Here is a 27,246-nt window from a genome sequence, read left to right as displayed (position 1 = left end):
TTTTTCAATTGGCTTAGGTTTGCTGAAAGAAAGTCTAAACGACAACTGATAACCCTGGTGACAGATAATGGCACGGAATTTATTAATAACAAATTCCAGAACAGACTTAAGGTAGCTGGAATAGAGCATAAGAAGTCTGCTCCATACAGGCCAGAACATAATGCTTTTATTGAAAGAAGAGGCCAAACACTACAGGCAATGGTTAGAACAATGTTAAATGATTCTGGGTTACCTGATTCTTTGTGGGGGAGGCTATAATGTGTGCTAATAACATATTGAACAACGTTGTTAATACAACAACAGGTGAAATTCCATTCACCAGATGGCATGGCAGGAAACCTGATCTAAGTTACCTGCACACTTTGGTGCACCAGCATGGGTGCATATTCCTGCACAACTCAGGAAAAAGGGCAACATAGAGCTAAAAGATTTTTCTTCGTTGGTTATCAGGCAAACCATAGGGCATATAGATTTTGGGAGAAAGGCACATCTAAAGTGTTATGTAGTGCTAGTGCCCAATTTCTAGAACATGAAGGATGGGAGAAATTAGAACAGGATGCCAATAAAGATGTAATTATTGAATCCTATAGAAATCCCATTAGTTATCCCTGTAACTTTAAAAATAAAGTAAAGAGACAAATACAGGATGAAATAGTGCCCATAAAGGAAGAAACAGATTCAATAGCTGAACAGGATGAGGAAGATGAACAGGTAGTAGTTCAACAAAGTCCTCCTGTAAGCCCTGTAATTCCCAGAAGAACTACACGTATATCTAGACCGCCTGATAGGTACCAGGCTAACACAGTGTGCCAGATTAATCAAGTTCCTAATTCTGTAGAAGAAATTAAAAAGTATCCTAATAAGGAAAAAGAAAAATGGTATGCAGCAATGAATAAGGAACTGAATTCATTAAGAGATATGAAGGTGTATGAAAATGCCAAATTACCTGTAGGAAAGAAATCCATTGGCTGCAAATGGATATTTAAGGTAAAAACAGATAAAGATGGTAATTTAATCCATAAGGCAAGGTTAGTAGCCCAAGGTTTTAGGCAGAATGCTAATGACTACGATGAGGTGTTTGCACCTAGTCTTAAGGCAGCAACCTTGAGGACAGCTTTAGTGTGGGCAGCTAGTAAAAACTATATAGTTAACCATCTAGATGTGGAAACTGCTTACTTGCACGCCCCATTAAAACATACTATTTATATGAAAAAACCTGTTGGTATTAAAAGTGAAAATAAGAATAATAATGATTGTTGGTTGTTAAAGAAAAGCCTCTATGGTCTTAAACAATCAGGCTATGAATGGAACCAGTATATTGTAAAGGAACTAGACAATATAGGATTTAAAGCTGGTTTAGCCGATCCATGTCTGTTTAAGAGAGAGACAAATGGGAAAGTATCATTATTATTACTATTCACAGATGATATTGCTTTGATAACTGAAACTAATGATGAAGCAAATAAAATAATAGCATCATTAGGAAAGAGAATAAAGATCAAGCAATTAGGGGAGATAAAGAAGTATCTCGGTTTGAATATAAAGAAAACACGGAAAGGTTTTAAGATATCTCAGGAAGATAAGATTAGCAAATTGCTAAAAGATTACAAGATGGAGCTTTGTAAGCCAGCTAAGACTCCAATGAGTCAGGAGTTTAGCAATACTGATGTAAAAAGCCCGGAGTTTGATAAGGTGATTTATCAATCTTTAATTGGTAGTTTGAGTTATATTAGTAATTGGTCTAGACCAGATATATCGTACTGTGTGAATCAGTTGGCTAGATTCAATTCTGCACCGTGTGAAAGACACTGGATAGCAGCTAAGAGGATATTAAGATATCTTAAAAAGACAATGAATTATTCATTGTATTTAGAACCAAAGGGTGATTTAATTTTGAGTGCATATGCAGATGCTAGCTTTGCATCAGAAAGAGACACTAGAAAGTCGACTTCAGGAACAGCCATAATGCTGGGTAATACATTAATAGGCTGGAAGTCAATAAGACAACAGCATATAAGTTTGTCTACTATGGAGGCAGAATTCTCCTGTTTATCATTGTTATGTACAGAATTAATAATGTATAAACAAATGTTAATTGATATAGGTATAACAGTAGATTATCCTATAATTATACATGAAGATAATCAGGCAGCAATTCAAATGGCCACAAATATTGGAGTAAAAACAAGGAGCAAGCATACAGATCTAAGATACCTAAACGTGAGACAATCTGTAAGAAGTAAGATGATTCAGCTAGAGTACTGTATGTCGGAGGACAATTTAGCTGATAATTTTACTAAAGCCCAAGGTGCCAGTAAGCACCAGGAGAGTTGTGAAAAATATGGGATTAGATTGTAAAGATATTATAGATTTATTTCACCCAAAAGGGGAGTATGTTAGGTATAAAATTGATACCAAATATGGTTTGGGTGAATAAATATATAAAACTTAGATATCATGGTTTAAGTGCTTATCACTTTAAGCACAATGCAGCAGGCAATTAGCCGATTAAGGGTGCGGTTAGAAGTTACAATATAAGGAAGCATTAGAAGCAGGAAAGCTTACTGACTGCGACTAACTGTGTCTTGCTGTGACTAACTGTGATTACTGACTGTGAGTGCCTGAGACTGAACTGTTTATTGTTTGCTACTGTTTGCTGAATATCCAGCGTTTGTTTCTCTGGAGAGTGAAACCGGAGGAGGAGAAGATATCTTTATCGGCTGATAAAGATATTGCAAGGACTCTTAACTTGGACTATACTAGTGAGTCTTACTGGATGGAAATACTGTGAATGACTTAATGGACTGAATGACAATGCTTAAACTCTAACTGGATTAAAAACTATTTAAACTACAAACAGTGTTTGTGTTCAGTGTGTGTATACTCTGGGGCCCTTCCACTCTCGTTTGGCTTCCTGGCTTGACTACTGCTGCAATACTCTTCTAGGGGTTAATTTCCAAAACCCTAACAAATGTAAACAGGCCAAATTAAAAAAACAAAACAGGATAACTATCACAACTGTGCACAGAGGAATAGAAAGAGTTTCATTTTCCAGAACAAATAATTGTATATTTTAAAAAAAAAAACATACAGAAAAGAAGAAGCATTTGATTTTTTTTTTGAGAATTGCACTTCCCTTCATATCCTGGTCTGGTTCAGGTTTAGTCTCGGTGAACTGAGGAAGAAACAGCCTGAGAAGACAGCCTTATTATGTGTTATCAAATAAAATGTTAAAACATTTAAATGGATATTTTAATAATTTATTAAATAGTAAAACTAGCGCATTAATAATTAAATAATAAAAATAGTGTATTAATCATTTATTAAATAATAATAGTATATTAATAATGCATTAAATAAAATATATTAACAATGCATTAAATAAACAGAGTATATTAATTATTAAATAATAAATAATATATTGATAATAATTAAATAGTAATATATTAATAATTATTAAATAATAATAAACGAGAGGCTGTCTTCTCAGACTCTTTCTCAGTTCATCCAGACTGGGCTAGAACCAAACCAAATCAGCCTACGAGGGAAAGCGTAATTCTCAAAAAAAAAATTAAAATAAATCCAAATGCTTCTTCTTTTCCAGGTGCTTTTTTCCTTCCTGGGCCTCCCTGCTCGCTCTGACCTGGAAAGAGGATGCGGCTGATCATGCCAGGCAGGACCATCATGAAGAGGGGCAGGATCTTCAAGTAGGACGCCAGCAGGGCACCACCCTTGGCATGAGAGAGAGACTTCGCTGCCAGAGATCGTTGGACGATGACCTTCAAAGGAAAAGGAGATGGAAAGGGTTGTTTGTTTTTTTCCCCTTCTTCACCTAGAACAGCCTCTCCCATCACACCAGGGGAGTCTGCAAGGTGTAGTCCGATAAATTCAAGATGGAGGTCACAACGGTCCAAAGTTTCAAGCCATTTTTAAAAGCGCTTTGGCTTCCTTGGTTCTGGACTTGCAGATGCCTCCAAGTCCAGAACCTAGAAGGTAAATGAAGATGTACCCAAATGTCACCCCAACAAAGTAGACCATAGTAAAAAAAAACAAAAAAAAACAAGGGCAAGTAGCATTAGCAATAGCACTTAAACTTATATATCGCTTCACAGTGCTTTCCAGCCCTCTCTAAGCAGTATACAGAGTCAATCTATTGACCCCAACAATCTGGCTCCTCATTTTACCCACCTCGGAAGGATGGAAGGCTGAGCCAACTTTGAACCAATGAGAATTGAACTGTAGCCTGCAATACTGCCTTCTAACTACAGCTTCCTTCCTTTTCTTCATTGTCCTTCCTTCCTTCTCATTTTCCTTCTCATCTTCCTTCCTTCCTTCCTTCCTTCCTTCCTTCCTTCCTTCCTTCCTTCCTTCCTTCCTTCCTTCCTTCCTTCCTTCCTTCCTTCCTTCCTTTGTAAGCAATAGCACTTAGACTTAAATATTGCTTCACAGTGCTTTACAGTCCTCTCTAAGCGGTTTACAGAATCAGCAGGTTTTCCAACAATCTGGCTCGGCTCCTCATTTTACTAACCTCGGAAGAATGGAAGGCTGAGCCAACTTTGAACCAATGAGAATTGAACTGTAACCTGCAATACTGCCTTCTAACTACAGCTTCCTTCCTTTTCCTCATTGTCCTTCCTTCCTTCTCATTTTCCTTCCTTCCTTCCTTCCTTCCTTCCTTCCTTCCTTCCTTCCTTCCTTCCTTCCTTCCTTCCTTCCTTCCTTCCTTCCTTCCTTCCTTCCTTCGCAAGCAATAGCACTTAGACTTAAATATTACTTCACAGTGCTTTACAGTCCTAAGTGGTTTAGCAGGTTTTCCAACAATCTGGGTCCTCATTTTACTAACCTCAGAAGGATGGAAGGCTGAGCTGACCTTGAACCAGTCAGGATCAAACTACCGAACTACAGGCAGCCGGCAGGCAGCAGAAGTAGCCTGCAGAGTACTGCATTCTAACCACTGCACCACTGCGGCTCTTTTAGGATGCTTTTATTGTAAAGCTCTAGGAACAGAATCTTGCATGTCTGAATGTCCTTGCCCCTCCCTTTATCTTTGTGTGAATTGGGGGTGGAGGAGGGCTTGTCTGAGAATTTTTCTCACATTGTTTTCTCTGCCAGGGACTTATGGCCATGTTATCTGACTGTTGCCTTGGAAGCAGCTCTTCCTCCTGTCTGTCAAGGCCATTTGCTCTTCCCTCTACTCCATATAGACAGTGGCTATTGAGATGCTGCGTTCTGAAGGCTGACAATGTTGACCTTGAATGTAGGAAGCCTGGATTAAAGGCATGTAATCAGGAGAAGGGAGGGGGCGTCCTCCCCATCAGAATGCTGCTCATTCAGAACATCCACTTGGGTTGGATCATGGTACCAACCATATCAGTATTTATTTATTTACCAACCTTATTTTCCAAAGCACCAGAAGTCAAGACAAGAAGCAATGGATGGGAACTAACCAAGGAGAGAAGCAACCTAGAACTACGGAGAAATTTCCTGACAATCAATCAATGGGGTGACTTCCCTTCAGAAGTTGTGGGTGCTCCATCACAACTCACACTTTTGAGAAGAGATTGAAAAACCATTTGTCTGAAATGGTATAAGGTTTCCTGCTTGAGCAGGGGGTTGGACTAGAAGACCTCCAAGGTCCCACTCTATTATTCTATGTTCTATTTATCTCACAAAATGTGACTCTGCAGGTTCACAAATATGAGTCATGAGTACAGGTAATTCCCAGCTGAAGGGATGACTTCTATTTCCAAGGTCTGCCCTTAAGTCAAATGTGTACGTAAGCCGGAACAATGTTATATAATACTGTATAAACAGCATTGCGCAATGAACTTGAACCACTGTATATTTAACTCGAATCATTGTGTATTTGAATCAAATTTTGTAACAATAGGCTCCATTCTTAATCATGGGTCATCCAGAAATCGGGGCATTCTTAACCCAGGGACCTGCTGTATGACAGCACATGACTATGTGGGCAGATGGCTGAGTTGTTCTCATAATGCCAGACATTTCAGCTGCCACCCTTGGGAAGTGATTCAGAGGAAGTTGTGCAAACTTGCTTAAGCAGGCACTCCTGACCCTATTTAAAGCAGCCGCATCTTCTTCCATCCAATTCAACGTAGAGAAAAGTAAAGTCCTAGTGGACAGCCAGCTAAATAGGAGCCAGCAGTGTGTAGCGGCAGCCAGAAAAAGCCAATGAAATCCTAAATTGCATTAACAGAGGGATACAATCAAGATCAAGGGAGGTACTAATACCACTCTATAAACCACACCTAGAGTACTGCATCCCATTTTGGTCACCACACTATAAAAAAGATGTTGAGACTGTAGAAAAAGTGCAGAGAAGAGCAACCAGGATGATTTTAGGGGACTGGAGGCTCAAACATACGATGAACGGTTGCAGGAACTGGGCAGGGCTAGTCTAGGGAAGAGAAGGACCAGGGGAGACAGGATAGCAATCTTCCAAGATTTGAGGGGCTGCCACAGAGAGGAGGAAGGGGTCAAGCTGTTTTCCAAGGCACCCGAAGGCCAGACAAGGAATAATGGATGGAAACTGATGAAGGTTGAACTGATTCAACCTAGAAATAAGGAGGAATTTTCTGACAGTGAGAACAATCACCCAATGGAACAGAAGTTGCCCTTGGAAATTGTGGGAGCTTCATCCCTGGAGACTTTCAAGAAGAGATTGGACCTCCATCTGTCAGAAATGGTGTAGGGTCTCCTGCTTGGGCAGGGGTATGTGTGGACTAGATCAGTGGCCCCCAACCTTTTTTGTGCCACGGCCCGGTACCGGCATCACAAAATGATCCACGGCCCGGTACCGGCATCAGCACGCATGACAAGGCAAGGCAAGCCGAGCGACCGGCCAGCCAGCCGTCCCCCGCTTCTCTCCGCCACCTTCAACTCCTCCTTTGTACCTTTTTTGTGCTTTTTGTGCTTTCTTAATCACCTCTGCCATCAGGAGGGCTCTTTGTTCGAAGCCCCCCCCCTTCGATGAAACTAAGGCGCGAGGATTCCTTCAGGACCCAAACGCCGCTTTTCAACCGGAAAAGCTCACCCGGAAGCACTTTCTTGTCGAAACAAGATGGCGGCACCCAGCAAACCGGCGGCCCGGTAGACAATGATCCACGGACTGGTACTGGTCCGGGGCCCGGTGGTTGGGGACCCCTGGACTAGATGACCTACAAGGTCCCTTCCAACTCTGTAATCTAATCTAATCTAATCTAATCTAATCTAATCTAATCTAATCTAATCCATCCTCTGTGTGAGCCATGTTTGAATTTCTCCCTTAAAGCAATACTATTACTTCCTGGTACATGGTGGCAATCTCTCTTCTTTTAAAACTCTCCCTCTTTAGGACCCGCAATGGTTCAGTAGTTAAAGACACTGAGCTGGTCAACGGACAGCCCGGGTTCAAGATCCGAGTGCCATGCAAAGGGACGAGCTCCTGTTAATTGCCACAGCTCCTGTCCACCTAGCAGTTTCGATAGCATGCAAATGCAAGTAGATCAATAGGTACCACTTCAGTGGGAAGGTGACCGGTTTTTGTGAGCCTTTGGCATATAGCCATGCTGGCTACATGACCACAAAAAATGTCTTTGGACAGAACTGGCTCCCTCAGCTAAGAAATGGAGATGAGGACCAGACCCTAGAGTCAGATACAATTGGACATGGGAAACCATTATCTTTCAAAGCTCTTCCTCACCCAGAAGACAAACATAGCTGATAAGTTGAATTACCTGGTCAGTGCACCAGTACCACAAAGACGGGATGGTCATTCCCACTAGGATTCCTGGCCAGGGAAAGTCAGATGTGACAGGGTCCCGGAATATGTGGAAGGCATCCTGTCTTGGCAAGCCGCAGCTGGTGTTTCCATAGTGGTTGCTTGCAATGGCTTTGAAGTATCTGTTCTTCAGGTCCTCAAGGCCTCCGACTTTGGCAAAGCCTAGAGAGGTTGAAACTGTTCTGACCAAGGCTTCCTGAGACAGTAACAATCACCCGCTGTTCCCAAAACCCTTTTTCTTTTATTTCAACGGCTGTGAATTAGATGCATTCACAGCCCGTAATGAATCCCAAACAGTTGATGAGTAGTCCAACAGAAGTCTGCCACAGTCTTTCGGGATAAGGCTGATAAGCACACACCTTTATCTCCCTTGAATTGCTGCCAATGACTAAATTAGTTGTACAAGGCCAAACAGAGCACCAAGTCAACACAGACCTTCAGATTTTAAACTGACCAGAATGAACAAAGTTACTTCCTGCAAAGTCCCTTTGCTCCTCCTCTATGTCTTATGGGAGGGGTCAGTCACCTCCAAGCCTTACTCCCAAGTGGCCCCTTTTGTCTTAGCTGCTCTTGCCTTGTGGCAGCTCTGTGCACACGCGCACTGAGAACAGGCTCCCCTTGTTCCTCTGCCTTGCTGCTGCCATATTCTGGAAGCTCCGGAGTCAGCACATAACTTCCAGATGGCCCTGGCTCCATCTCGGTATCTGACGCAGGACCATTGCCTGAGTCCTCTCCAGATTCCCAGACTGGCCCACGTTTCTGCCCACTGTCTAACTCTGCTGCCAGCTCCGCAGACTGTTGGTGGACCACAACAGAAACAGTTCAGCTGCCTCCACAGACAGCAAGCTAAGGAACAGCAATTCTGAACACACACTCATACACACACACCCCCAAGAGGTGGTATTCAGCTGGTTCAGATGGTTCAGAATAGTTCTGAAGTACTGTTAGCAAAATGTTTGACTGTTTGGAGAATCAGCAAATACCACCTCTAGCTGGCCCTGCCCACCTGCACCTGCCGATACCTCTCCTATATTTCCTTGTTGTTTAGTTCAGCTGATTCACGCAGCAGAACAGATTGCCGTGCCTCAGCTGAACTTCAAAACACTCCAAGCAGCTATCCAGCCTTGACAGAGGTCAGTATTTGAGCCCTGCATGTGCGCGCACATAGAAATGGTAGGGAAAAATTTGGAAACCCACCACTCATACACACACCCACACACACACACATAGAGTACTCACTGAAGCCCATCAGGGTGAGTGCGCCAGCCAACATGATAACCGTCTGCAGGGTGTCCGTGTAAATCACTGCTGCCAAGCCACCTGTAGAAAGCAGTAAGAGCTGGATCGGGGCCCAGTTTCTGCCCAAAAAGTCTTGGACTAGCCTCAAAAAAAAAAGCCCTTCCCTGAATATGGAAAGGTTTATTATTATTTTATTTGTTAAATCTGCATGTCCCCCATCAAGCGACTCTCGGTAATTAAAGTTAATTTTATACCTATCAGAAAATGGATGTTTTAATTCAGGTGTGATTTAAATGTGGCACTGGAATCCTGCAACTAATTTCGGTCACCACACTACAAAAAAGATGTTGAGATTTTGGAAAAAGTTCAGAGAAGAGCAACTAAGATGATCATCAAAAGCCTGGAGACTAAACCATATGAAGAACGGTTGCAGGATTTGTGTCTGGCTAGTCTAAAGAAAAGAGGAATTAGGGATGACATGATAGCAGTATCCCAGTATTTGAGGGGCTGCCATAAAGAAGAGGGGGTCAAATTATTCTCCAAGGCAGCAGAAGGCAGGACAAGAAACAAGGGATGGGAACTGATTAAAGAGAGAAGCAACCTGGAATTAAAGAAAAAAATTTTAAACAGTGAGGATAATTCAGTATGCCTAAGCACTGATACAGATTAACAGAGTTGGAAGGGTCCTTGTAGGTCAATTTACCAGTGGAACAGCTTGCATCCAGAAATCGTGGGTGCTCCATCACTGGAGGTTTTTAAGAAGAGTCTCCAGGGGTTTTCAAACTTGACAGCTTTAAGACTTGTGGACTTCAACTCCCAGGATTCCTCCTCTAGTCATGTTAGCTCAGGAATTCTGGGAGTTGAAGTCCACAAGTCTTAAACTTCCCAAGTTTGAAGACCCTTGCTCTAGACAGTCACTTCTCTGAAATGGTATAGGGTCTCCTGCTTGAGCAAGGGGCTGGACTAGAAGACCTCCAAGGTCCCTTCCAGCTCATTCTATTCTATTTCTAAATATTGGGAGGTTTCTTTGAAGGGTTGCCTATTTGTTTTTCTAACTAGAAATCCAAGTCAAAAATACCATGCATCTGATTATTTGCATCCCATGTACCTAGCCTACATTTGGTTTTGCTATTTTTAATACAACAAGACTTTCTCAACAGGGGAGCTGTGCCAGTTGGAAAACAGCCCTTTTGGGAAGAGAAGAAACCATTTTACGGCACTGGCAGGGATGACAACATTGACATTTTGATTCGAGAAAATACACCAATTAACATGAATGCTGATTTGAAAACCCTTCTCTGTGAAATAAAAAAGAAAGAAAGAAAAGAAATTGTGGCACCTCCTTTTGATGATTAGAAACATCGTAGATTATAGGAAAAATGAAACTGATGTAACTTTAGAGCAAGTGGTTTAAATTTAAATTCATACTTCTGTCTGTTATAAAAGAAAACCAGAAGTCAATTCTTTTCTTTTTCTCTTTTTTTTCCCTGCACTTTTGGCTTTGGTCTTTATTCTCTGTCCTATCTCCATTATTAGTTTGTGTTTGTTTTTATATTTCTAGTTTAAACAGTCTAGTAAAGTTATCAAACAAGTGGATTGCCTTTTGCATAGGCTGGAGGGGTTGTGTGTATGTGTTTGTGTGTGTGTGTGTGTGTGTGTGTGATTTTTTTTTGTGGGACCTACATCAGCTTTCAGAGGACTCGACTGAACTCTTGCTATCCTCTTCAAATGACTTTTGGGGGATTGTGGAGCACAGACAGTCTGGCAAGGAAGACGTCTCTGCCCTTCCCATCAAGCCATTCATTGATCTAGCTCAGGGGTCTCCAATCTTAGCAACTTTAAGACTAGTGGACTTCTTCAGCTTTGCTGGCTGAGGAATTCTGGGAGTTTAAACCCACAAGTCTTAAAGTTGCTAAGGTTGGAGAGCCCTGAGCTAGCTAAGATCATAACTGGCTCTTTGCTTGCCTTCCCCCATGTGGTTTAATTTCCCCTGTTTTCCTCTTCCTTGTTAACAAGTAGTTCCCTGGGCAGTACACAAAAGCACTCCGCTGAATACCACGTCTTTTTAACTTTTTTTTTTTAAAAAAAGTATTTTCAAGTAGTTTTAAAAAAAGAGGAAACTTTGAAGACATCATTTAACTGAAGTTCAAAGCAAAGGAAGATGAAAAGAGGTGGTATTTTCTAAAGAAAGCCAGAACACAATAATCTTTTGCTTTGGAAATTTCAAGCTGTTCCTTCTCTGTAAGTCAACATATCTAAGATGCTGATATTTTCTTTTTTGCAAAGCACATCTGTGTATCCAAGTTATTATTATTATTTTTTTACAAAACATGCAATGTTACCCCCCTGGCTATATTTTTTTTAGTTGGCAGTGGGGCAAAACAAGGTCTCAGAAAAAGCAACAAAAGTCAGGGCAGCACCTGAAGCCTCAAGAAGAACTGATGGTCACAAAGCAGAATTGAATCAATGCTTCAGGTATATTGGGGTGAGTCACCTATACACATGCTACATATTCATCATGTAGACTTCCACACCGGTGGCTAAATCTTCTAAGGCAAGGTTCTTCAAACTTGGCAAGTTTAAGACTTGCGGACTTCAACTCCCAACTCCTGAGCTAAGTTTGTCAAGTTTGAAGACCCCTGGTATAAGGTCTCCAGCATTGTTGAACTAGAAGGCTTCTGAAGTCCCTTCTAGCCCTATGAGTCTATGTTCTATGCCAAGGGTCTTCAAACTTGGCAAGTTTAAGACTTGCAGACTTCAACTCCCAGAATTCCTGAGCTAAGTTTGTCAAGTTTGAAGACCCCTGGTATAAGGTCTCCAGCATTGTTGAACTAGAAGGCTTCTGAAGTCCCTTCTAGCCCTATGAGTCTATGTTCTATGCCAAGGGTCTTCAAACTTGGCAAGTTTAAGACTTGCGGACTTCAACTCCCAGAATTCCTGAGTTAACATGACTGGAGGAGGAATTCTGGGAGTTGAAGTCCACAAGTCTTAAAGCTGTCAAGTTTGGAGACCCCTGGATAAGGGAACATGCTTTCTCTCCGTACCCTTGGGTCAAACCCTCAACTTCCTGAAGCTGGATGATAGGACACCAAACAATCCCAGCCATCCCCCGAAACTCCTTCCCCAGAGCTCAGGGTCCTGAAATAACTGCAAAAGACCCACTCTTATGGTGTTAACATCTACCTGCCACAGTGTAAATTGCAGTGATGACCAGCAAACCAATGACTGCTATGTAGAGGTCCCAGTGCAAGGCCTGTTGGATGAAGAGAGCCCCAGCATACATGTCAACCTGCAGAAGAGAGAAGAAATGTCTAACATTGAAATCTCGCTAACTATCTTGCCTGGGCTGACTCCAATTAGAAGACAGTTGGACAAATGTTGTGTTGTATTCCCTACACTAATGGTGGCGCTTGGGTATATAGATCGATAGCAGTCTATCTTAGAATCCAAGGGCTGGCCTGGAAGGGACCTTTGAGGTCTTCTAGTCAACCCCCCTCTCAAGGCAGGAGATCTTATTGCAACCCAAAGAAATGAATGTCCGATCTTTTTTTTGAAGGCCTCCAGTTGTGGAACACCCACAACTCCAAGTTGTTCCATTGATTAATTGTTCTCACTGTTACGAAATTTCTCCTTATTTCCAGGCTGGATCTCCCTCTCATGTGGCAAACCCATTGCTTCTTGTCCTGTCTCTATCCTGCCATGAGCACAATGTGGTTGAAAGCAGATGTCCTTGTCTGCTACATGCACTTTAATGACTATTTTCTCCAAAGGAAAATGGCTGCTTTTGGCCCTGCCCTAAGAGCCTGGATAGGAAGAATTAGGTGTTCCAGGCCAAGGGCTTAAAGCAGGGGTCCCCAAACTTGTCAACTTTAAGACTTGTGGACTTCAACTCCCAGAATTCTCCAGCCAGCATAGCTGAAGTCCACAAGTCTTAAAGTTGACAAGTTTGAAGGCCTCTGGCTTAAAGCCTAAATAATTACTCTTCTCAATTATTGTCTAAAAGGGTATGTTATGTTTGATCTTTGTTTCAAGCACAGTAATTATAAATTGGCTGGTCAATATTTGAACTATTGATTGAGATGTCCTCCTTCTCTTTTTCTGCTTCAGTCTGGCTGTTGCAAATTATAAAGCTAAATATCTAAACATACCTTACATTTGAAAAGAGTATAATACTTCCTAGCACATATGTGCTAGTTGTTTATGGCTCTAGGAGGTAGTGCTCATCTCTGTTGCAAAGTCGAAGAGCCAGCGCTGTCTGAAGACGTCTCCGTGGTCATGTGGCCAGCATGACTAAACGCCGAAGGTGCATGGAACGCTGTTACCTTCCCACCAAAGGGGTCCCTATTTTTCTACTTGCATTTTTTTAACATGCTTTCGAAGTGCTAGGTTGGCAGCAGTTGGGACAAGTAATGGGAGCTCACCCTGTTACGTGGCTCTAGGGATTCAAACCACTAAACTGCTGACCTTTCTGATCGACAAGCTCAGTGTCTTAGCTACTGAGCCACCATGTCCCGATAATACTTCCTATTAAAGGTAAAAGGTAAAGGAATCCCTGTGGATTTTACTCCACTAGCTGTTGCCTACTCTAAGGGATAGTACTAATTTTCATTTGAAGACCATTGAGCCAGTGCTGTCCAAAGACATTTCCATGGTCATGTGGCCAGCATGATGTCACGGAGCACTGTTTCCTCCCCACCAAAGTGGTACCTATTAATCTACTTGCATTTGAATGTTTTCGAACTGCTAGATTGCCAGGAGCTATGGGGAGGATGGGCGCTCACCAGTGGTGGGATTCATTTTTTTTTAACTACCGGTTCTGTGGGTGTGGCTTGGTAGGCATGACGTGGCTGGGTGGGCGTGGCAGGGGAAGGTTACTGCAAAATCCCATTCCCTCCCCACCCCACTAACCTGCTTTCCAGCTCCGTTCTCCTGTGCAGGGCAACCAAAGGAGACCCAGCCGATCAGCTGGGGCTCAATGGGAGGCGGAGAATAGATGGGGTTGGCAGAGCCAGTCAGAGGTGGGATTTGCTGGTTCTCCAGAAGTACTCAAAATTTCCGCTACCGGTTCTCCAGAACCGGTCAGAATCTGCTGAATACCACCTCTGGAGCTCACCCTTGTCACATGGCACCCAGATCTCAAACCTGGGCTGCTGGCTGACAAGCCCACTATCTTAACCACTGAGCCCCCATACCACCCAAACTTCCTATTAAGCTTTTGAATACTTCTGAATTGATTGCCATTGTTACCAAATCTAAACCATATTTCTATACTGATTGATTTAGGAGTGGCTTAAGCATTTGAGCCTGTTTTTTTTCTTTTACATCTCAACTAACATAGATTGACACAGAAAGTAAAACGAAGAAATGTTGAGATTCCTTGGTACATAAGTTGCAAACAATAAATTACAAGAAAAAAACGTCCACTTATTCAGTGTCCCATTATTTCCAAGCTGGAACTAAGAATGTGTGTGGGTGCATATTCAACCGTACAAAACCGGCACAAAATATTGCCATTGTTTGGATGAACAGAACAAGGCTAAATGGCTTTAGATGTTTCCTTTGAAGCTGATTGGAAATGTCTTAAACTCTTAACTATGTGACTATAACATATAGTCAAAGTGGGGCAAAGCCATTGAAGAGAACTATTTGAGGACATGGCAGCTGTGCCCACTGAACAATGTACAAAATTGGTCAAGCAGAACTAATAAAAAGCAGTTCAGAATTTTGGCACCGTCTTGGGGCAAATGTAACCACTCTGATTTGGGGGGTAAAAATCTTTTGCCATCCTAGGGTAACCCAGCTCTCCCCCTTCAGTGGGTTTGTAGCTATTTTCTCTTTTCTGTAATGTGGTGACCAGTTTTATATCCCAGGTCACCACATTACCCCCCACCCTCCAAATAATGATGAGGCTTTGGAAAAAGTGCAGAGAAAGAAGAGCAACTAAGATGATTGAAAGCCTGGAGACTAAAACATGAAGAACAATTGCAGACATTGGGCATGGCTAGTCTAGAGAAAAGAAGGAGTAGGGGTGACATGACAGCAGTATCTCAGTACTTGAGGGGCTGCCACCAAGAAAAGGGGGTCAAGCTATTCTCAAAAGCACCAGAGGGCAGGACAAGAAACAATGGGTGGAAACCAACCAAGAAGAGAAGCAACTAAAACAAAGGAGAAACTTCCTACTAGTAAGAAGTGGAATGGCTGGCTGGGATGTTGTAGGTGGCTCCATCACTGGAGGTTTTTAAGAAGAGATTAGATAACCATTTGTATGAAATGGTATAGGGCCTCCTGCCTGAGCAGGGAGTTGGACTAGATGACCTACAAGGTCCCTTCCAACTCTATTCTGAATTAAATTGAAAGCCCAGTTTGAAACGTCTGCATTCTCTTAACTGTCAAGAGTTGAAAACCTGGAGAAGACATTTTGGATAGGAACCAAATGCTGGGACTCCTACCTAACAACCCAGCTGAAGTGGCATCTTTTCTTGGTGGGATTGAGTGTCCTCTGTGGTTAATAAGTGACCAAAGCAAAAGGTTAGCCAGTTACTCATTAAATGTGAGTAGTCAAACAGAAGAGTAAATGACTAAACAAGGACACTAGCCCATCGTCTGTGCCCGCCTGCCCACACACACAACACGTTCCTTTAGTGTGGGCAATTCCTTCACCTCCCTCTCTCTCTCTGGGGAATAGATTTTCAAACAAGAACAAAACAAACAAATGGAAACCAGCACTGAAATATCAGCACACAAATCAGATAAGGAGGGCGATTCTGGACTCAGGACTAACAGAACTTGGAACATCTGCTAAATATTAAAAAGTTTAACTCCAATGCTTTGTGATTCCACTTTAATGCAACATTTTGAATTCATTTTTTTCCTTCCTTGATGGGTTGTTTGAGGCTATGCAAGCTAACCAAAGGGATGGTTTGAAGATGCAAATATTAGCATCCTTTGGGCTTCTCCCAGGGTGAGTTTTATGACTCTTTTGGAAAACCATGCTTGGTGGAAATCTTTTGAGAAAGCCTGCCCTCCCTGCATACTTTCAGGAATGGATCTGTGATCCAAATCCTAGATTCCTTTCGTATCCTTATCAAGGAAGATGTGATGACCCAGGGCGTGGCACAAAGGCAACACAGTCAGACAAGCAATAAGAGTCCCTTATTTGTTCCCAATGTCCAGGTTACCTTCTGGCTGGAGAAAAATTATCCCAGGAACAGCCTTTGGCTGCAGAAAATTAAGTCCAAAACATGAGCAACACAAACGGTAATTTAAAGTCCAAACAAACCAAACTGCAGTAATTAGTTTGGTAGAGCAGAAGCAAGAATCTCAGGCTTGAAGGCACGGCAAAACTCACACAGGGAAGATAAGCCACAACAACACAGGGTAAAGTCATGTTTGCTCCCAGCAGCTATCACACACAGCCTGCCTTTCTTATCAACTGTCTTCCCAGCTGTGGCTAATGAAGGGAATCAGGGCCCTTTCCTCCCACATAAGCCACACAACTCACATTGCTCCCTTCTTCATTCCTCCCTGCGTGCCCTAGGATGAAGAGGGGGTAGGCTTGGGTGTTCTTCTGAACTCCCTCTCCCTTGTTCTACCTCCCTCCTGCTCTGCCCAGCCGGACTTTGCTCTTCCCAGTTTCCTCCATAGCCAACGGAGCCACACTCCCATTCCCTATCAGCTGTCTGGCTTCCTCCTCGGATTCAGACTCCCACAGGCATTGTAGTAATAAAGGTAGCCCTTGAATTACAATAATTCATTTAATGACTGTTCACAGTTTACAACGGCACTGAAAAAAGTGACTTACAGACTTCTTTCACACTTATGACTGCTGTAGCATCCCCGTGGTCATGTGATCAAAATTCAGATGCTTGGCAAGTGACTCGTACTTATGACGGTTACAGTGTCCCTGGGTCACGTGATTCCCTTTTGTGACCTTCTGACAAGCAAAGTCAACGGGGAAGCCAGATTCACTTAACAACCGGGGGACTCACTTATCAACAATCAACCAATGGAATGGAAGTTGCCCTCAGAAGTTGTGGGAGAGCCATCATTTGAGACCTTTAAGAAGAGATTGGACTGCCATTTATCAGAAATGGTGTAGGGTCTCCCGCTTGGGTGGGGTGGGGGGGTTGGACTAGATGACCTACAAGGTTCCTTCCAACTCTGATTATCTGTTTATCTGTTCAACTGCACTGATTCACTTAAAAACCTGTGACAAGAACTGGGGCAAAATTCACTAAACCAATGTCTCAGTTGTGGACGTAGGTCAAGGACTACCTGCAGTGTTCGCTATCAGCAGTTGCTCTTCTGTCCTAAGGACCAGCCCATAGATTTCCACTGTTCTCCTCTCCTCTGCCTTCTGTACATTCCACGCGTCAGGCACTGGACCCAGCTGTTCCTCCACTTCCTCATCAGCCACCTCCAAACCTGGGGGCTGTTGACTCTCCATCTGAGGGATAACAGACAGCCCAGGCTCTGCCTCTGCCTATGCCCCCCCTCTCTCTCTCCGCAGGCTAACAAGTTTGTCCAGTGGGAAGATGAATAGTCGTCCATTCATCTCCCACCCCCACCTGCCTTTTATCCCCAGAGCTAGGGTGGGGCCTTGTTAGCAGCAGTGGCTCTTCCATCCCAAGGACCAGCCCATAGATTTCCACTGCTCTCCTCTCCTCTGCCTTCTGTACATTCCACGTGTCAGGCACTGGACCCAGCTGTTCCTCCTCCTCCTCATCAGCCACCTCCAGACCTGGGGGCTGTTGACTCTCCATCTGAGGGCTGACGGACAGCCAAGGGTCCGCCTCTGTCTCTCTCTCTCTCTCTGCCAACTCCATTCCCTCTTCCCCGTCAGAGCTCCCAGGTTGCCTTGATGCTGATCTTGACTCCCACGCTTCCTCCTCCTCTGATTCGGCTGCTGGAGAGGCTGTTGGCCGACAGGCCACAGCAGCACACATCCCAGGGAGTGTCATGTTTTGGTTAGGACATCAGGGCACACCCCCTACTCACTCTGAAGCCCCTACTTCATCCGTGAGTGTTTCCTTAACTCATTTGCGCATTTCCTAGAATCGTGAAGCCAAGGAAGACCTGCGCCTTTGGAAAGAAGCTACCCACAGATGCGGCTTCTATGCCCACCTTGGTCCTGCGCATCTTTTAGCCTTGGGATCTCAAACACAGCACCTCCCTAATTCCCTCCTGAAACCTGTCGGTTTGCCACAATGCACGAGAAACATCAAAAAGTCACTTATGAAGCCTATGTTGACCTACTCTTTCCAAGCCAGTTCTGTTCTGTCTCCTCTCGTCTCCTTACTTACTGAAATTTTGGTGAATATATAGATAAACAAGTAGAGAATTGCAAGGAAGATCTGAATCCTTTTGCCACCAAACCGTCTCTGCAAATACTCTGGCATGGTTGTAACCTGGGAAGGACGAAAAGGATGACATCTTTTACCAAACCGTAGCTTTGATTTGTTGGGGATATCTTGAATTTTATACAAAACAGCCCGGGAGACGAATTATTTCACACCCTTCCTCTACCTCTCAAATCTTCAACCTCCCCAGCAACCGAAGCCCCCGTTAGCCCCTATTTGGGTTGGCTTTCAATGCCTTGCTAGCTACCCCAAGTCACTCTGGAAAGTGGGTGGCCAAATACACTGATTAAAATAATTACAGGAAATCCTTGACTTGCAACGGTTTATTTAGGAACCAGTCAAAGTTACAACAGCGCTGAAAAAGTGACTTTGGACCATTATTCACATTTATGACCGTTGCAGCATCCCATAGTTACGTGATCAAAATTCGGATGCATGGCAGCTGGTTCATATTTATGATTTATGTAGCATCCTGGGGTCACCTTTTGACAAGCAAAATCAACGGGGGAAGCCAGATTCACTTAACAACCGGATTACTCACTTAACAACTGAAATGATTCACTTAACAATGGTGGCTAGAAAGGTCGTAAAATGAGACAAAATTCACTTAACAAATGTTTCACTTATAGCAACATAAATTTGGGGCTCCATTATGGTGATACGTCAAGGATTATCTCTGTAATTAAACGCCAGTCCCTATTGGGAGCTACAGTATGAAGCCTCTTGGAGTGCTGGAAAAGAGAAGGAAGGAGGGCTAAGGAAAAATACGTTGTGGGCATGTTCCAATAGTCCTCCTGTGCTACTGACTATGCCAACCACTGTCCCTTCCTCACCCCCACCCCAGCTGCAAAGCAGCCTGCAGAAAACACAGCCCTATAAATCCCTTAATCTAAGGTTGTTTTTTTTATTATTATACAAGGAGAAAGACCACTTGTGAAATTAGGAGCGGGCCAAATGCCCCCTTAGCTAGGGTGCATAACTAGCAATTCTCAAATGAATTCCAACTAGGAGGCTGAAGGAGAGAGACAGCTCTACCACTGTTTTACACCCCATTTGCTCCCTCTAGGAAATAGATAGAAAACCCAGTGAACTTGGAAAGCAGAGCTAAATGCTGGAAGGCGCTGACAGTTGGTGCACGAGGAGGAGAAAGTAGGTACTTCAAATTTTGTAGAGGGAGCAAATGGGGTGTAAAACAGAGGTAGACCTGTTTCTCCTTCAGCCTCCTAGTTGGAATTCATTGAGAATTGCTAGTTATGCACACCAGCTAAGGGGGCATTTGACCCATTACTAATTTCACAAGTTGGTCTTTCTCCTTGTATAATAAAAACTTAGAGTAAGGACTGGTCAATCCCCAGTCTGAAGGGTTTACAGTCCAGGTGTGAAGGACAGTGGTGTGGGAAGCCCCTCCCCCCTCCACTCTGAGCTTCTTAACGTTGACAACTTTAAGATGTGGGAAGTTCAACTCCCTTTGTTCCTCTCTTCCTTCCCCTTTTGTTCAGAGGTGGTATTTAGTAGGTTCTGACCGGTTCTGGAGAACCGGTAGTGGAAATTTTGAGTCTTTTGGAGAACCGGCCAATCCCACCTCTGACTGGCCCTGCCAACCCCATCTCTTCTCTGCCTCCCATTGAGTCCCAGCTGGTTGACTGGGTCTTCTTTGGTTGCTCTGAACAGGAGAACGGAGCTGGAAAGCAGGTTAGGGGGGTGGGGAGGGAATGGGGATTTTGCAATATCCTTCCCCTGCCACTCCCACTAAGCCACGCCCACAGAACCGGTAGTAAAAGTTTTTGAATCCCATCACTGATTTTGTTCCTCTCTTCCATCTCTTTCCTTCCTCTCTTCCTTCCCCTTTTGTTCCTCTCTTCCTTCCAGTGGTGGGATTCAATTTTTTTTACTACCGGTCCTGTGGGCGTGGCTTGGTGGGCGTGGTGTGGCTTGGCTTGGCTTGGCTTGGTGGGTGTGGCAAGGGAAAGTTACTGCAAAATCCCCAATCCCTTCCCACCCCACTAACCTGCTTTCCAGCTCCATTCTCCTGGGCAGGGCAACCAAAGGAGACTCAGCCAATCAGCTGGGACTCAATGGGAGGCAGAGAAGAGATGGGGTTGGTGGGGCCAGTCAGAGGCGGGATTGGCCGGTTCTCCAAACCACTCAAAATTTCCGCTACCGGTTCTCTAGAACCGGTCAGAACCGGCTGAATGCCACCTCTGATATTATGGAATATAAGCCACCTTGGGGGCCTCTAAAGATGCTAAGACCCAGGGATGCATGAAGAGGTGCGTTCAGGAACTGACAGTGCCCGGTCTTGGCAGCAGGGCAAAGAGGCGGAGAGATGCACTTGCTCAAAGCGCTTTAAGAAAGGAAGGAAGGCATTTCCAAGTACAAGACCAAGTATAAATGTATACCTATTGGACAGGGGTTAGCCAAATAAAGTAAGAGAAACAATAGAGGCGGTGCCTTATGCGCCCTTGGCAGGGAGCCAGGGGGCTCTGGCCTGGCTGCACAAGGCCCTTCTTGGGTGAAGGTAAAGGCGGAAGAAAGGGCAGGTGCGATCGAGAAGGGCTCGACTCTCCAGGAGAGCAGAGGAGGCTTTCTGGGCGCTGACTCACTTACCCCGCTTGCAAGGTAGATGGGAACAAACAGCCACGCCAGCACCAGGACACAAAACATCCCCTAAGGAGAGACCACAGAGCCATTAGGGAGACGGAAGACCCCTCCCTCCGAAAATCTGCAGATAACAGATTAACAGAGTCGGAAGGGACCTTGTAGGTCATCTAGTCCAACCCCCTGCCCAAGCAGGAGACCCTACACCATTTCTGACAGATGGCAGGCCACTTTCTTCTTGAAAGCCTCCAGTGATGAAGCTCCCAGAACTTCTGTTCCATGGGTTGAATGCTCTCCCTGTCAGAAAATGTCTCCTTAGTTCCAGGTTGAATCTCTCTCCTTGTTCAGTTTCCATCCATTATTCCTTGTCTGGCCTTCGGGTGCTTTGGAAAAGAGCTTGACCCCTTCCTCCTCTCTGGAGCAGCCCCTCAAATACTGGACAACTGCTATCACTTACCTCCAGAAGTTGTGGGCGCTCCATCACTGGAGGCTTTTAAGAAGAGACTGGACAGCCACTTGTTTGAAAAGGTATAGAATCTCCTGCTTGTGCAGGGGGTTGGACTAGAAGACCTCCAAGGTCCCTTCCAACACTGTTATTCTGTTTCAGTGTTCCATTTACTTGTCTCTATACTCCGGGTGTGCAAAGACTGACTCAATCCAAGATGCCTCTAGCCAGGCACCAGAGCTGGGAAGAAGGAGGATCAGCTCTTCACAAAAAAAATACAACACTTTTGCTGACTTCTTTAAACAGCTCCTGGGAAAGCTTGCAATCTCCTTCAATCAGTCAAATCAGGCCCAGGAAATAGAGAGATGAACCTGCAGGTTAGAGGAAAACTTTGCCCCCTGCCCTGTGCCAGCCAGGATAAAAGGGACCATAAAAATGATACTCACATTCCATTCGTAGGCTGTGGCAGCAATTCCAGAAGCCGCCCCAGAGCCAGCCAAGCCGATGAAATGCCCGCTGCCAACATTACTGGCAAACAGGGAAGCCCCCACCTGTGAAAAGGAAATCGGGGATCGGTGAGAATCTGGAGTGCCTTCTTTCTTCCTTTTTTTAATTTTAAGCCTTTACTGAAATTTGAAACGTTAAAATAAAAATAAGTCCTAAAAATATATATGTGTACAATTCTCCATCATTCTTTGACAGTATTAAAAATCTTAGCTATATTCATACATTTTCATACATTTCTAATTAATCATATACATATACATGTTTATATCTTATTCTGATCTATCCGCTTCATGTTCCTACTATCTATCCATTGATACCAGTTATCCCAAATTGAGTAATATTCTGAGTCTTCCTTATTGTTTAATTCTAGTTTGTCCATTTCTGCACAATCGACATTTTTTTTTTGATTACTAAACAATCTGTTGGTATAGTAGCCATTTTCCAAGATTGTGCGAGTGCAATTCTCGCTGCTGTGGTGATGTGTAAGATCAAATATTTAATCTTTTTAGGACACGTTCCCTTAATAATCCCCTATAGAAACAGTTCTGGCTTCAATTCTATTCGGCAGTGTGTAATTTCATTTAACCATTTTTGTATTTTGATCCAGTATTTTTTATTTTCCGGGCAAAGCCACCATCCATGGAAAAAGGTACCTTGCGCCTGTTTACATTTCCAGCAATTAGGGTTTAAATTTGGATATATTTTTGCAAGTCTTTTTGGGGCTAAATGACAATGATAAAACATCTTGTATTGGAGCACCTTCTAAACCTGCTTTGAGTGCAAAACCTGCCATTTGAGTGCAAAACCTGCCATGAAGGGTTTCTGCATCACCTGTCCTGACCCAAGACTCAATTTCTCCTTTGGGATGCTTCTCTTGACACTAAAAAACAAAAACTAAACTAATTTTTGTTTTTTTAAAAAAAAACTAGCTACGTAGCAAACTTTAAAAACCAATACAACACCCTATGCCGACAGATAAAGGCAGAATGCACAAATTACCACTGCAAGCAAGAGGAATGCCTCCTATGTACAAAATCCACCCACGCCTTCTACAATTTTGTTAACACCAAACTTAAAGAATCAAGAACCATCCCACCCCTAAAAGGACCAAATGGGAAAGACTGCAATGATGAAGCTGTGAAGGCCAATCTCTTCAACACATTCTTCAGTTCAGTCTTTGTAAACAGCAATGGTTCATGCCCCATATTTCCTAGTCGTATCACAACTAACTGTAATAACGTACTACATATTGACATTACAGAAGATAACGTAGAAAAGGCACTATGAAACCTAAAACCATCCCTATCTATTGGCCCAGATGGATTATGTGCATACTTCTTAAAAAAGCTCTCCTCTGCCATAGCGGAACCCCTAAGCATTATATAGGAGATATCATTCAGAACCAGCTCCTTTCCAACCCTATGGTCCTTAGCTACGGTCAACCCTATCTTCAAAAAAGGTGACCCCAGCCTGGTTGAAAACTACAGACCAATCTCACTGTGTTGTGTCACGTGCAAAGTCATGGAATCAATCATTAACCAATTCATCACTCTCCACTTAGAGTCAAACAACCTACTCTCCAAAAAACAATTTGGTTTCAGGAAAAAATTGTCCTGCAATCTACAACTCCTACACTGCAAAAACATATGGACTACTCTACTTGACCAGGGTAAAGCTATAGATGCAATTTACATAGACTTCTGCAAAGCCTTTGATTCAGTGGTACACGACAAACTACTGTTAAAACTAAACTCTTATGGCATTACTGGATCCCTCCATAAGTGGATTACTGCATTCCTGTCAAACAGGCAACAAATAGTGTTGAGGTAATTCCCCGTTAGGAGAATGAGCGCATACAGGGAGACGTATTTGAGAGTAATGTTTATATAATACACACACAGCACACAGATACACTGTACAGTAAATGTAGGTTTTTACTTCCAGAAACGTGTAAGCAAAGTTCAAGATAAGCAGTCCAAAATCATTCACAGGTAAGATCAGTCAGTTTTCAATCCAGGGATAATCCAATAACAAATTCCAATGTCAAAAACAGTTCAGTATCAGACTTACATCAAATCCATGAATATCAGTCAATTAGGAAAAATGGAGGAACGGCAATACTCTTCAACAGAAGGAAACAGAGACTCACTCAGACACACTCTAAATCAGTGATCCCCAACCTTTTTTATGCGCGCCCGGCACGGCATCAGCTGGGCGCCGCGCCCGGTACCAGCTGGGCGCCGCATCTTTTGATGAAAAAGTGCTTCCGGTGACCTCACCGGAAGCACTTTTTCATCAAAAAGATGGCGGCGCAGCGTGTGAGCTTTTCCGGGTAGAAATGGCTTTCTACCCGGAAAAGCTCACCGAAGCACTTTTTCATCAAAAAAGATGGCGGCGCCCAGCAACCAGCGGCCCGGTAGGACTTGTTCCGCGGACGTGCACGGTCCACGGACTGGTGGTTGGGGACCCCTGTTCTAAATAACTCAGGTTTCTGGCTCCATCTCATGGCCATTTGCAGAACCACACCCAATTGCAGTTTTTGCATTCCCTTAAAGAGACAGTATTAAGATGTCTATCCTGGTTTATATATTTCCAACCCAAATACCTGTTAGGTGGCTTATATTCCTAACAAATAGTAAAAATAGGGAGCACTATATCAAACCCTGCTCCAGTTAATAGCGGTGTCCCCCAAGGCAGCATTCTAGGACCCACACTCTTTATATTCTATATAAATGACCTTTGCGATCACCTTATAAGCAACTGCATCCTCTTCGCAGATGATGTAAAACTATTCAACACCACTGGCAATGCTACTGTCCTTCGAAGCGACCTTGATTATATGTCTGAATGGTCAAACATCTGGCAACTCCAAATCTCGACCAACAAATGCTCTGTCCTACACATTGGTCAAAAAAATCAGTACACCAAATACAAAATAGGCGGATATGACCTCATTGATTATCCTCACACTGTCAAGGATCTTGGAGTTCTTATATCAAATGACCTAAGCGCCAGAGCTCACTGTAACAGCATTGCCAAAAAGGCATTAAGAGTTGTAAATCTAATCTTACGAAGCTTCTCCTCCAGAAATATTGAATTGCTAACTAGAGCATATAAAACTTTTTCCAAACCAACACTCGAATACAGCTCATCAGTCTGGAATCCGCACTGCATATCGGACATTAATACAATCGAGCGAGTCCAGAAGTATTTAATGAGAAGAGTACTACACTCCTCTGCTCGTAAGAGAATACATCCTACATCACCAGGCTTGAGATTTTGGGCTTGGACAACCTTGAACTACGCTGCCTACGGTTAGATTTAAGTGTAGCACACAAAATTATCTGCTACAATGTCCTACCAGTCAATGACTACTTCAGCTTCAACCGCAACAATACAAGAGCACACAACAGATACAAACTCAATGTAAACCACTTCAAACTTGATTGCAGAAAGTACGACTTCAGCAACAGAGTGGTCAATGCCTGGAATGCACTACCTGACTCTGTTGTTACATCCTCTAACCCCCCACTCTTTTAACCTCAAACTAACCACTATTGACCTCACCCCATTCCACGAGGTCTGTAAGGGGCGTGCATAAGTGCACCATCATGCCTACCATCCCTGTCCTATTGTCCCCATTTATTCATACCTATTTCCTGTATTCTTACTCATGCTTATACTTATATCTATTATCTTGTAAGCAATTGACAAATCAAATAAATCAAACAAACAAATAAATAAAACTATAGGACAGAGAGGTCTCCAAACTTGGCAACTTTTAGACTTGTGGACTTCAACTCCCAGAGTTGAAGTCCACAAGTTTTCATTATATCAGGGCATATTGAAAGCTAAAAATTCTTTAACAGATTAACAGAGTTGGAAGGGGCCTTGTAGATCATCTAGTCCAATCCCCCTCACCCAAGCAGGAAACACTACACCATTTCTGACAAATGACAGTCCAATCTCTTCTTGAAAATCTCAAGTGATGAAGCTCCCACAACTTCCAAAGGCAACTTATGTTCCACTGGTTGATTGTTCTGCCAGAAAATTTCTCCTTATTTCTAGGTTGAATCTCTCCTTGATCAGCCCCATCCTCTCTGTGGCAGCCCCTCAAATATTGGAACATTGCTATCATGTCTCCCCTGGTCCTTCTCATCCCTAGACTAGACATGCCTGGTTTCTGCAACCATTCAACGTATGTTTTAGCCTCCAGTCCCCTCATCATCCTGGTTGCTTTTCTCTCCACTCTTTCTAGTTGCCAAGTTTGGAGACCTGCTACAGGAGAAGCTGACACTCTCACTGCTGTTCTTTAAATTCCCAGGCAAGTTCAGACAACCTGGCCTTTGGCAGCATCTTGTCTATCAACAAGAGAGGCTTCTCCAGCTCCTTCAGACTTCACTGGCTGAGGAATTCTGGGAGTTGAAGTCCACAAGTCTTAAAGTAGCCAAGGTTGAAGACCCCTGGTCTAGGTGATTTAGGGCTGGGTGTGGAAGGAAGTTGTCAGTGGCCAGAAACCCAAACCAGTTGGCCCTTTCAAAGTACCTTGTTGTAATGGTGAAGACACCAGACTAGAAGCTTAGAGATGGTGAGTTCTAGTCCTGACTCAGATAGCTCACCTTGGGCCAGCTCTAGGCAGAAGAAGACGATGATAGGAAACAAAACATTGTAGACAAGCTAAAGTTGGAGATAACCTACCGGCCACCAAACCATCTCGCCTCCAGCAAGGAAGTAACCCTTGACGGTGCTTCGTTTTGTCTTCCACATGGACTGAAATATTAAAAGACAAATGACTTTATTGGCTGAGAATATGAAGGATTCCACAAATTACAATTCACCCACCCACCCATAACAAACAGGCAAGTAGGAGCAAATATGGGTGTCAGTGTTCTAAATAACAACCTCCAAGGAAAAAGACCCCAAGGATATCATCTTCCCAAAGACCCATTTAATTTAGAGATGTCATATTGGCACATCTGGGGAAAACTCGAATCTGAAAGTTCCAGGTTTTCCCTAGCCCCAAGAAAACCCAAAATCCAGCCCCTACACCCAATAGTTCATCACATGGTCCAATCATTACTTTGTTCCATCTGGAGTCTATCCCCAGTCACTCCCCTCCAGGTGCAGGGTAACATGTCCTTGACTTTCTGAGAAAGGAATGTTGTTATGGCAAACCTTCCACTGCTCCTTGAAATCCCCTTCTCGAATTCCCCGACACTGAACGTGGCAGCTCAGAAGCCTCAAAGAAAAATGGCTTCCAAGCTGATAATGGGAAGGGTCCCATTTCACCCTGGGGCAAATTCCTGGGGCTTCCT

The 27,246-nt window shown here is 43.5% G+C and overlaps 1 protein-coding gene across 7 annotated transcripts in view; it reads right to left on the bottom strand.

Annotated features, from left to right (window-relative positions):
- The window catches only part of SLC5A11 (solute carrier family 5 member 11), a 55,094-nt gene that overhangs the window by 19,313 nt on the left and 8,535 nt on the right, over nucleotides 1–27,246 (bottom strand). For all 7 annotated transcript variants that reach the window (XM_087973136.1, XM_087973139.1, XM_087973137.1 and 4 more), the window contains 8 exons: nucleotides 26,630–26,701; nucleotides 21,871–21,975; nucleotides 20,989–21,048; nucleotides 18,325–18,429; nucleotides 12,206–12,311; nucleotides 9,023–9,103; nucleotides 7,740–7,945; nucleotides 3,644–3,779 (listed from right to left, as the gene is read on the bottom strand). In XM_087973136.1, the coding sequence (XP_087829262.1) occupies nucleotides 3,644–3,779; nucleotides 7,740–7,945; nucleotides 9,023–9,103; nucleotides 12,206–12,311; nucleotides 18,325–18,429; nucleotides 20,989–21,048; nucleotides 21,871–21,975; nucleotides 26,630–26,701 (871 nt within the window). The remainder of the gene's footprint in view (nucleotides 1–3,643; nucleotides 3,780–7,739; nucleotides 7,946–9,022; nucleotides 9,104–12,205; nucleotides 12,312–18,324; nucleotides 18,430–20,988; nucleotides 21,049–21,870; nucleotides 21,976–26,629; nucleotides 26,702–27,246) is intronic.

The sequence above is a fragment of the Notechis scutatus genome, chromosome 12 (genome assembly GCF_049901735.1).
Source record: "Notechis scutatus isolate UNSWTSFEM ecotype Mainland chromosome 12, rNotScu1.2, whole genome shotgun sequence".
In the NCBI taxonomy this organism is placed as follows: Eukaryota; Metazoa; Chordata; class Lepidosauria; order Squamata; family Elapidae; genus Notechis; species Notechis scutatus.
This window is presented reverse-complemented; position numbering and strand designations above follow the sequence as displayed.